General features: G+C 43.1%; 1 protein-coding gene across 1 annotated transcript in view; it reads left to right on the plus strand.

Moving 5' to 3' along the window:
- Positions 1-12,303, plus strand: part of OCA2 (OCA2 melanosomal transmembrane protein) — a 220,710-nt gene that overhangs the window by 3,642 nt on the left and 204,765 nt on the right. The window contains exons 3-4 of the mRNA XM_068923152.1: positions 4,244-4,349; positions 11,217-11,392. Of these exons, the coding sequence (XP_068779253.1) occupies positions 11,244-11,392 (149 nt within the window). The 5' untranslated portion in view covers positions 4,244-4,349; positions 11,217-11,243. The remainder of the gene's footprint in view (positions 1-4,243; positions 4,350-11,216; positions 11,393-12,303) is intronic.

Below are 12,303 nucleotides of genomic sequence, written 5' to 3' on the forward strand. Positions count from 1 at the left end.
TGAAGTTGATAAGCGAGGGATATCTCAACTGAACGATGCAAAAGTCAAGGGGGTGCAAAGTGCTATGCTTAGAAGAAATCGAACACGTTAAATAGCTGTGTATGGTCACCAGGTGGGATTCTGGCTGGCCTCAGTGAGTTGCTTTTTCTCCATGCTCCTACACAGGGAGGGAGATTCCTGGTCAAAACTAGGAAAGAAATGCACTTTCTTAGTAAAGTAGATCAGGCCCATTTCTTCCTGTGATCCTGCAGCCTGATATTTGCTAACAGACAGAGTTACCAGATTTCTGTGTGCAGCACTCATGTAACTGGAATTGTGGTATGTGGGGTAGAGCTGAGCTGGGTTTGGTATTTTTCACTTTTGGAGCAAAGGAAGCCATTTTAGTTGCAAAAGTGCAGTGAGGCTCTGATAACAATAGGACTTGTGTTTGTCCAGAGGAGATGTGGGGGATTTAGGTTGATGGTACCAGAGAACAGGCTTGTTGCCTCTTATCACCGCCATAAAGCGACTTAAACTAATAGTGCAGAGTTGTAGCCATGCTATTGTATGACAGACTGTAATACAAGTACTAGAGGAAGTAGATACAGTGCACAATGGCTGGTATAAACCAGCTACCTGGGAGCATGTTGGACCTATTGGGTGCACATGACCCAGGTGGAGTGGCGGGAAATTCGTTAGATATTTTATGGCTGTTACGGTATTGTCAGATTTATTAGTTGGCTGTGTTGCAGGGAAATTAGCTACATGGTGCCCTATCTGGAGATGTTTATTGAGGCGTGGAGAAGTTGGACATCCAAATAGCAGTAACGATGGTCAGCACGTGAAGAAGGTTTACACACAGCAGGATGAGATGTTCTCTGCAAGAACAGTTGCATAGTGCTGATGCATGCTTCATAAGGGTTAAAGAGATAGCTGAAAGACATGCAGAGAGTCAAAGAGAAGGTCAGCTGGCTGAGTGTGCGTTTGGGGAGGTTTGGCATGCGGGCAGTACGCCAATAAGTTGGTTCCCATGTAATAAGAGGGCCACAGGCCTTCCTGCAGTGGTAAAAGATATGAGAACAGGCTGAAGGACCTTCCAACCAGGGTAAGCCCATATTGAGACGATTTGACAGAGGTCTGACAGGCTTTGAGATTTTTCCCCAAAGGTCTCCACCTGTAGAGGTAGTAGACCAGATTTTCTATATGGGGGGTTCTAGGGGGTGGACTATGCTGGCAGTTCATATACGTCTACTAGATACTGAGTACTCTTGACTTTTCTGGGTGTGTAATGTGTGTAAATGAAGCTGTAACTTGCATTTTCACTCCTTAGTGAAGGGTGTGCATGATCCTTATTTAGAGTCAGGGCCAAAACGCTTAGCAAGTACTTGATTAGGCAATACTACTGGAGAAAAGGATGTCAAGTCCATAGACCGAATGACTCGACAATGACAAGCAGTTACAAAAGGAGCAGGTATCCTTTCAGGTTCTGTTAAAAGAGTTTCATTTGTCAGAGGTGAAAGCTGCATTTTACCCGATAAGGAATAAAGCCTTGGCCAGGGTGCTCTGAGTGTTCCTTAGGACGCAAGCATTCTCACTGGAGAATAAGTACAAAGGAAAGCACAGAGATGGGCAAGCTAAAAATAGAAATCCAGGAGAGGTCAAAACGAGTGGGAGCAGGGAAGTGATGCGGAAATGGTGGACAGAAACGCAACAGTAAATCTTTCAGTATGCAAAACACTGGGATAAAAATAGGATGTGATCAGTTGTCCATAGTTATAAAAAGGAAGTTATAGGGTTATGGGTCTAAAATAAATTGTTTCCTCACAATAGAGATGTTTGATGCTCCCACAAATTTCTAACCATAAAGAAGCTAGAAGCATCAGAATGCCCAATCTAGGCAGATCATGAATTTCAGTCAATGAGAGTTTTAAAGCCTTGCTAAACATCGCTCAGTGATGATCTGACAATGCTTGATCTACCCTTGATGAGGCAATTGCAGAAGCTGTTTTCTTCAGAATCTTTTCATCTCATCATTCCTGCAGTGCTCCATTCGTTATTAGCTTCTCTAAAGATGCATCTCTGGTAAGCAGAATATACTCAGCAATTGTACTGCGTTCATAATGTTTTAACCAAGGTGCCTTGAGACGTTCAAAATTACTGTTGGCAAAAACCTTGAAATCTAACAGGTACCTGAGAGAAGCTTTTCAGCTGCCTGGGGTCCTGTGAACCTGGACTGGCTCAACAGAAGCTTTTCTTTTTCAGTAATATATTTCTTAACCAGATGTTAAGTCGTCTCTGTATACAGCTCTCCCCAAATTCATCAGGACTTGCTGATTTTTCCTGAGGTTTAAGATAAAAACAGAAGTTGCAGTTTTGAGTTGCAAGAGTCCTCTAGTGCCTTCCTGCAGCTCTAGGCATCCACAAAGGTAGGCACATCTGCCGCAAGGGAATGCTACAGCAGCCTGGCTGAGCTCGATGCAGCAGCAAGAGCCATTACTTCTGCCCCACGTGTGCTTAGCTCTCATTTCTCACAGTACCTGAGTGCAGCGTTGTTGCAGGTCTAAGGCATTACAGCGTGACCGCTCACTGCTAAATTAGATTAATTTGTTGCCAGTTTTCAGATTAATACAGTGGTGTGGATACAGCTGTCAGCCTGGGAAGAGAGGCTAGATGGTGAAGCAGCAAGGCAGTAAATGACGTTCCCTCAGGCAGCTCCGCTAGCAACAAAAGTTAAACCTTCACATTTGTATTTTGTTCTTCAAGGACTATTTCTGCACTGAAATCCTAGCAAAAATGTCTCTGACAGCAAAGTCATGCAGAGGGATTTGCCTTCCTCCTGCCCCCTCCGCTTGTTTAGCTGTGGTGCCAGTGGGGTAGGAAGAACTGTAAACTGGGTCAATAAAATAAACCACCTCTGTCCTTGCCCTCTACCCAAAGGGTAGTAGTGGTGGCTGGCTTTAAATCGGATCATTTTCTTGCTCTGGTACAATATAAGGCAGCTCTGCAACTGATTGTATTGGCACAATATGAGAGGGATGGAGGAAGAGTAAGCAGCAGGGGAGAGCAGGCTGCGTAAACTCATTTTGCCAGTTCAAACTTGTTGAAATAATTAAGGTGAGTAAAGTTGATATTATCAAGCTTAGTGTAAGGTTAGTTATCGTTGTCCTGAAGCCAGTATAAAGCTGACCTAAATTTTGTATTGTGAGCCTCGGCGACTTCAGTGGGAATGCCATCCTTTGACCAGGCCAAAGGATTGTGTTTGTCTTTCTAGCTTATTATGTACAGATCCAAATTAATCTTTGTGAAAATGGCAATTATTTTGAATGGCAAAAGTCTATATGACCTTTTTTCGTGTACTGTCAGAAGACTTGCATATTGTACGTTATATGTGCTGGGAGAGGAAAGCCCGTGAGAGTAAGAAATGTGCTTGCTATAAACCTCTTCATAAAAAAGAGCATGGCTCCAGGTGAAATTAGTCTTGACTGTAGTCCCTGGACTATCTTGTCAGTCTTGGTTGAATGTTTAAAACTGCCTGCACACTGCGGAACATTGCTAGATATTAACAACATTTTGATATTTGCTTCCAAGACTGTCTTCCTGGGTCCCAGGCAATTTGCGATGGGATTAAGAGGTGTATGACCAGAGGAGAAGCCTGTGGAAGATTTTCAAGCTTCCTCTGTGGTTAAGGCACAGGACTAGGAGTCAGGAGATCAAAGTTCCGGCCTTGTACGGAAATGATATTTCCTCACATAGACTGCATTGATAAAAAATGATCTTGTAAAAGTGCTTCACGTATTTCTTTGATGGGACCGATGCTTTGTTCTTGCCAGCTTTCTAGCTACTTGTAGCAAAGAGGAAAGCTGTAGCCCCTGACCGCTCCTTTTAATTGCTGGTCATTGCTGGTCTTGGTGTCATTCTCCTGAGTTTTCAGTAATTTGTCTTGGTTTGGATGTCATTTCAAATTGCTGTTTTGAATTCCTGAGCCTCTCATTTGTTGCCTGAAGAAGACAGCACCTCTTACTAATGAAGTAACTGTGCTACTGCTGTGTTGGAGGGATTGCAAAGTATCTGCTCTAGTTTAGACATTGCCTAACCTGAAAAGCCAGCTTGGGGATGACAAACAGAGACTGCTCTAAGAAAGGGCTGTACTATATGGGGATGGCCAATGTGTGGCCATAGTAGTGAGGAGCCACTAGGTCTTACTGGACTTTTTAATAGCCCTAAAGATGTTAATGTGAAATATCTTTGCTCTTCCCAATGGCAGAATGCTCCTTTTCCCTGGAAAATGAAAGGTCAAATGGGAACTGTGAAGGACGTTGAAACAGTGACTTGTGAAATACACCTCTCTTCTGCTCACATCTGATACGTAGGTAAAGTTTTCTGGTGAGATGTTCTCACATGTTAGTTTTCCAGAGCCAGGTACACTTTGAAGTTCTGTGAAAGAAAGTTTTTTTGACCAGTTTGGCAAATGTTGAGTTAAAACCTGCAGGGAGTGGGGATGTTTCAACTCAACCACACTAGCACGCAATTCCGTGAAAGCAGGCTGGTGCATGTTATGAAACGTATAAAATATAACTTTTCAAGTGGAATCGCATATAAAATGTGTATGTATAAACCATATACATTTATAGCAAAAATGAGAGAGGAAAGCCAAATCTTGATGGGGGGAAAAAAAACCCTTGTGAACCACTGTTAAAATTCCATGAAAAATCATGGCAATCAAATAGCTTCTTTTGTAAAAATTCAGAAAACTTCCCAGTTTAACTAAGCTTTCCCATTTGCTAGAACCATATTCTCTGCTCTGCCTGACACACGGAAACGATGACAGTATAAACCTATTTAACACTCAGGTTTGTCTCTGCATAGACGCTAGCATAACTATCCTGCAATGACTATTTCTCTTGATCTATTCCAGATCAGTCCTGGGTGGGGAATTAGCAAACTGACATAAGCAGTTATTCTGGATTAGATATAGAAGCTAGAATAGACGTAGAGAGATGCAGAATTCAGAGTTGCTCAGAAATAATTTCTCTATAAGACGTCGGCAGAGATAAACTTTTATCTCTATAATTGCCTCAGCTGAGTTATGGTTAACACTAAATATGGGATGACTTAACAAAGAAGCTCTTCCTGCACAGAGAGTACTGTCTCATGCCTGTTTTGACGTATGTGCTCATGCCTAAAAGGGTGTTTGCTCATATAATTGTATCTTTTTAAATAGAGTGACTTAACGGTCTGAATAGCATTCCCTGGACCATCCGAATGCCCCTCTCCTGCCCTCGTGTCCGGATAAGAGGTATAGCTGGCTGGCAGCTCCCCTACCTGTGCACCTGGGCAGCATTTGGCGTGCAGGGCTGCTGCAGCAGGGAGCAGTGGGCACGCAGTCAATGCCACCTTTCAGGCCCCTGAACTGAAAGGGCACCATTATAATCTGCATGCCCTGCCAGCCGTATCTCATGACCTGCTGCATGGAGTCTCTCACAACGGATCGAGAGAAAGATAAATCACAGTCCTCTTATCTGAGCTATCTCCTTGCCAGTGGCACGCTGTGGGGCAGGAACGAAGGTTCACATGTGGTCTGCTCTTCCGTGCAGTCCTTCCTGTGGCTGGCAAGGCACCCTCTGGGGGTGAGCTGACTAGTGGGATGAAAGCCGTAGCCTGGTATCAAATACTTGGAGACCTCTGGCAGCAGTGATGAACAATACAGGAGTGAATGACAACACAAGCAGTACTGCCTTAGCCTTACTCCAAAAGAAAAAGACCACTGGATTGGCTTTCAAAGATGGGTTTACTTTCCTTTTCCCTTGCTACAGTCCTGACTGGATTGTGCGTTTGTTCCTTTATATTTACAGAAGGCCAAATCTTTCATTCAAGTTCACTCATTAATTGGCTTTGTTTTGTTCAGCTCTGATCCACTTCAACTTTGGCTTTCCAGATGTTCATTTCAAGATGGCAAATCAGAATCTAACTTCTGACTTGCCACTGAAGAGGCTGTGTTGCTGGGAAAATCCTATTTAGTTACAATGCAGAGGAAATCAGTCAGTTGTCACACTCAGCTGCAGCTGCAAGGTTTGCGGGTATAAATCTAGACTATACTCCCCCACTGTATCTTTTACCTTCATACTTTCTCCTCTGGAGAGCTCACAGGCACCTGCTTTCCCCATTTATTTTGTAGGGGATGTAGGTGTTTCCCTCTAGAGCACTGCTTAGGAGATGTGGTTCACCTTACCGAACTGCGTCAGCTAAATCTAGGTGTCCACGTTATAAATGCCCACATGTGAACTCGGTGTCTATTCTCCCCATTCTGGGATATGGAGGCTTAATTAATAAAGTCAATACAGTGTTGAAAGTTTTTAGTCTCCTCCTGAAGTAGACACCTAGCTGTGGTCAGGTGTATCCCTTTCGACACTGTACTAACTACATTGACTACTTCTCCAGAGAGAGTAGGTGGGAGTTTAGACCTGTAGCTTCCGGGGAGGTGCCTAAAATTTGCCAGCCTGAATCCCTCCTTACCTTAGGATGGGATGATTTGTCCTTTAGAATTGTCTGTATCTTTTTGTATGTTATAGAGGGAGTGTAGGACGTGGGTTAGACTAGACATCTAAATGTTATGTAGTTACTGTTTCGTAAGAAGAAATCCAAACTGGGGAATCTGAAGGTGAAGGTGTCTAATGTAGTTAGGCTGGATCTCACCTCAGAAGCTTTAAGTTGGGATGATGCCTCATTCAGATATCTCCAGGGCAGAAGTCTTGCCTTGAGCTGGTACCCTTGGGTTTCCTTCCTAGCCAACAGAGAGAAATGCACACTTTTGGGACCTGGTTCCTCGCTCCTGCCCTTGGTTGGATGAGCAACCCTTTCATGTGCGAGATAAACATCCTGTAGCATAATGTGGGGGGTTGTGAATGTGGAAGAATCGCCCTTTTCACTGATGCATGGCCCTAGGCAGTATAAGAAGTGCCAGCGGCCAACGGGGAAGAGGTGCGTGGTTTGCACGGGGCAGACCCCTCGGGCACCCCGCTGAGGCTCGGCTCTATGGGCTAGGGGAGATTTGTTGCTCCTCGTCCCGGGCAGAGCTCTCAGATGCCAGAAAAAGAGCTTTGCTCCTCTGCTCCTTGGCGCTATGAAAGGCAGGGCCTGGGCTCAGCTACGATGCTGGCCAATTTGCGGCCCCTCACAGTTGAACCATTCACTTTTGTACCCAAACAGGAGCTCACTAGTAACGGTCCTGGCCTCGGCGCTGGCCACGCTGGTTGCGGGGGTGGGTGAGTGGCAGCTGCCAGGATGGGAAGGCTTTTGGAGCACATCTCTGTACGGTGGTTTTAGGAAAGCTGTGCCCTCAAGTGGTATCTCAAGACTGGGCCTGTGCTGATGAAAAATACAAGCAGCATATGCATCATTAGGTTTAATTTTGCCCTTCCTTCTGTGAATATATGTGTAGTTTTATTCTAAATACTGAAGAAAAATGTAGGAATCCTAGGAAACATACTGTCGTTTTTCCAAGATAGATCCCGTTCACTTCAGTCAGTGTGTGCTCCGGGATTCCTTGCGCCACTTGTGCCAAATGTGCTGCCTGGTGTAAAACGCTCAAGGGTGGATTCACGCTGCCCCTCTGCTGCACACCTGTGAGCTCAGGTCATGTTCCGGTTGCTAGAAGTATGCGGGTGCAGCCAAGTTCCCAGCTGCCTTTGCCACCACTCTCCTCCTCCTCCAACCCTTTGGGTTCAGTGAACAGCACTCGCTGTCTTGGAAAGTCTGTTAGGAATGCAAAAGCCCCTGTCTTTACGTCTAAGCTGCACAATTTTCATACAACAGCCAGCCTGTTTGCAGGCACGTTATTCCCTTTTGAGAAATAAATGTTTACTCCACAGCTACAGCTAGGACTTGCTTAAAATAACACGGGTTATGAGCTTATTTATTTGTTTATCTTAATTTGCGAAATAGTAGTACATGATAATTTTCTCAGAAAAGAAAATTTATAGAAGGTTTTGATGCCATATTTTTGCTTTGAAAAGACAGATAATGAAACTAAAACCAAGCCTGGTTTGCATCCCAGCTCTGTTGAGTTCTAATCCATTGAAACTGAGAAGTTTCAAAATTGAGTATGAGAAAAATTATTGGTTTGATAGGGTCGTAAAGTCCTAAATCAAACTGGACAGCATCACAGCTTTCTCTTTACAGTCTTGTCTATATATGATTTCATAATTTACTAGTATTTTTAGCTTATCTTTTTGCTCCTGTTGCAGATTATTTTGGAAGCTCAAATTATGATGCGGTGGTACATTAGCATCATGTCGAATGCACAGTTTTCAGAGACTTGAGCAGAGGGACCAACAAGTATACTAAGCGCCTCTTTTTCTAGCACAATTATCTGATGTGACTTTACTGTTTTGTCTTAAATTTACTAAGAAGAGAATCAGAGAAGCAAAGTCATGTTTACTAGCAATATAAGTAAATGCAACAACACCGCATCCTTGGCATTCACACTTCCTATGCCCAGTGTATTCCTTGAAAGAATGAGAACATTATAAAGCCACATAAGATCATTTTGATTATGTAGTCAGACCTTCGGCATAACAAAGGCTGTGGCATTTCACGGGTCAATAATCTGCCGTTAATTCAGAGCACTCCTGCCAACTTCATCGTTCACATGTGCACTGGAGTGTGGTCTTCAGTCTCTTTTTACTCCTGACAGCTTGAGTCTTGTCCAGTCTGTCAGACTCCTAGTGTTAATATGGATCTCCTGGTTGACACCTTGCTCTCTTCTTTCTAACAATTTGTAAGCCTGTCTGTCCCATTTGGTCACTGGTTATATGCTCTCCCTTTGCCTCTTCCTCAGAGCCATCCCTTTGAGCATCTTGCTAGAACTAGACATTTGAAACAGCTGATTGGACTCGCTTTATTGATTCAACCTTTTCTGACCCATACCAACTTCATGCTTCGTGCTTCGTGCTTCATGCTTCAGCCTCTGGGGTAACACCTGCATCACTATAATCCTTAAAGCCATTCCCAGAATCACAGAATGGTTGAGGTTGGAAGGGACCTCTGGAGATCATCTAGTCCAACCCCCCTGATCAAGCAGGGTCCTCTAGAGCATGTTTCCCAGGATCACACCCAGACGGGTTTTGAATATCTCCAGGGAAGGAGACTCCACTACCTCTCTGGGCAACCTGCTCCAGTGCTCTGTCACCCTCACAGTCAAGAAGTTTTTCCTCAGATTCAGACGGAACTGCCTGTGGTTCAGTTGGTGCCCTTTGCCTCTTGTCCTGTCAGTGGGCACCACGGAGAAGAGACTGGCCTCATCGTCTCGACACCCCGCCTTCAGATGCTTGTAGACATTGATGAGATCTCCTCTCAGCCTTCTCTTCTCCAGGCTGAACAGGCCCAGCTCTCTCAGCCTTTCTTCAGAGGAGAGATGCTCCAGTCCCCTCATCATCTTTGTAGCCCTCCACTGGACTCTCTCCAGTAGTGCCACGTCTCTCTTGTACTGGGAGGAGCCCAGATTTGGGCACAGTACTCCAGGTAAGGCCTCAGCAGAGCTGAGGAGAGGGGGAGGTTCCTATTGGCCTCACTTTATGGGTCTAGTAAAAGAAAAAATAAACCCTTTATTCATTTCCCTCCCATTTCTCATCACAGTGAAACATCAGTGTCAGGTTCTCAGGACATGATTCAGGACACTGAAACGCAGCTGATGTTTTCTCCTTCTGAACTAGAGTCTTTTCAGGTCTGTCCAGCTTCTCCTGTTTTCACAGGATTTGCTGCTGACCTGCTTCTAAAACTACTTTTTACCAGAAGATGCCCATTTTTCTTCTGCTTTCTTTTTCTATTTTTCCCCAGCATCCTGAGTATCTCAAGTTGGCTCTTATCTATTTTTCCTAAGGATATCTTAGTTTCTAGTTTTGATGCTTGGCAACTTTCTTCTGCTTTTGTGGACTGGTGAGAATCACTTCAGCTAATCTCTTTCACGTGCTTGTTGCCTGGGTAGAGTTGAATCTTCCAGACTTTTCCTCGCCTCCTTCCAGCAGGGTGGCATATGCAGCTGCAGAAAGACTAGAAGAACATAGTAAATCCATGACATTGGCAGGAATTTATAGTTTCTATGTGCATAGGAGCCTCCAAATTATCACAAATTTACATACAAATTTCAGATTAGTTTTATATCTACGAGGAAACGCCCCTATTTCTATGGCTAGATCTCCAGTTAAAGTTTTTAGAAAGCAAATGTAAGAGCATAACTTTAATTTCCCATCTCACTAAAGTGCGTTATGTTGCTTATTGGACATGTAAGCATGATATGCAACGCTACTTCTTTCAACTTCTTGGGATTTCTTCCTGATCTTCCACTTTTAAAACAGCTATCCCAGTAGCATAGCAAGCTTCTAGCACAAAGCATAATGGCAGTGGAGGTTACATGAGGTAATGGATATTTGGTGAACTTCTATGGCAAACAGAATGCTCTGCATGCCATTGAAGTGTGCCCGCTTGAAATACTACAATTACTATGTTGATCAGTAGGGTCTTAGTCGTTCCTCGTCCTGTTTGCTCTCTTCTGTGTTGTACATCCTTTGTATAGATAGAAACTTCATCTTTTCTGGGTTTGTACAGGCAGTAGGAACTGCCTAGGGGTTGTGGCTGGAGCATCTAAGCAATAAGACACAAGTAAGTGATAATGAAGTTGGAGATGTATAGTTTACCTTAATAAAGGGATTCTTTTAGTGTAAGAATCATCTTTGACAGGAGAACTGTATTCATTTGGCTGCATCAAACTGGTTGGGATGAGATCTGCATGTTCATAATCTATCTGTAAAATAATATTTTCATGGAAATGAAGTTTTCTGTTGTGAAAAAGATGACCTGCTGATAGGTCTCTTGCCACACTGTTAGGAAGCAGTCAGTGAGTAGCCCTCCTGTAATATTGGGGATATGTATAAATAGATTTGCATTTGAAAAACATGATCAGGCACTTCCTGAGTTATAGAGCTGTAAATAACTTGCTAGAGCCTAAGGTATTGCCACCTTTGTGTTTGTAGACAATCAGATTAAATTGGGACCTATTTTATAACATAAGAGCGAACATTATGTGTGTTCTACAACCTGAAAAAAAAAGCATTGAAAAACAAAATTTTTGACAATTCAAGGACCTCCAGCAACAGCATAAATGGAACTATTTAATAAAAATTGTACAATGGTCCACCTTATCGTATTTTCTCACCCCTCTCATGCATCAAACGTCTCTCCAGCAGCAAGAGAAAAGAAACAGGGCTTGCATGGACATCATGGAGGTACACCAAACGAGAAAACTACTGATGACTTTGTGGATAATGCTCGGGGAGCTGGAAGTGTTCATCTCTGCCTTGAGTCTTCGAAGGTCAAAAACAGTCACTTCTTCTTCAAGTACAATTGCTTCTTTAGGAAGGTACTGCTAGTAAAAACTATCATTACTACTTAATAACATGCAGTTCTCTAACTCAAAATGTCAACAGCCTTATTTGCTTTGTGCAGAATACATTTTAAATTATTTTCCTTTTTATTCTACTCTTAGCTATCATGTTAATGTAGCATCTGTTTTTTTCAGTGGGTGTATACTGTATTGTGACTGTAGATAGACAGGACAATAATAGTGGTTTTTATCAATTTATGACTGATACAGGCAAAAAGAGCTCGACAGGGATGGTGCTTAATTAATCGTGCACTCAGGAGTGCAGTATAATATGTAGCTCTTTGAACTTCCAGTACGAAGAAAGAAAATGTGTATTTGTCAGGATAATCTTCGTAGTACTTTCTGAGGGTGAAAAAAGAGAATTTGATTTTTTTTTTGTTTCTTTCAAATACTATTAGTTTTTCATAGTGAGAGCAGTTAAATCTGAACTTTTATAACTTTCCTCTTTAGGAAAGTTTAACAATGCATCTCAGCACTTTTGCTGTGCTCTCTTCAGTACATTTTTCCTGCTTACTGCCCAAATTCAGGACAGTCTCTTAAGTGCTCGGTGAAGCTAGCAGTGATCTGTTTACTCTGTCTTTCTTTGCCACTTGTTATAACCTTCTCAGGCTTCAGAACTGCTTTATTTAGGCTGAGAATAACGGTGCTGGGAGTAGGGTGAGTGCTAGTTCCTCACTGAAATCACGTGATGCGAAATCTGGGAATTCCTGCCTCATTTATGAGCATGCCCAGGATTTCATGTCACTCTCTCTTGATCTAGAGATGCTTACTACAAAGAACTGATCCGAATTCCTCATTGAACAATTTATTTACTCAAATAAACTTTCTATTCAGAAAACACCAGGCATCTTGCTGCTCCCTCAGCTGAACCAAATCTTTTATTTGTT

This window comes from Struthio camelus, chromosome 1, assembly GCF_040807025.1.
Source record: "Struthio camelus isolate bStrCam1 chromosome 1, bStrCam1.hap1, whole genome shotgun sequence".
Classification (NCBI taxonomy): Eukaryota; Metazoa; Chordata; class Aves; order Struthioniformes; family Struthionidae; genus Struthio; species Struthio camelus.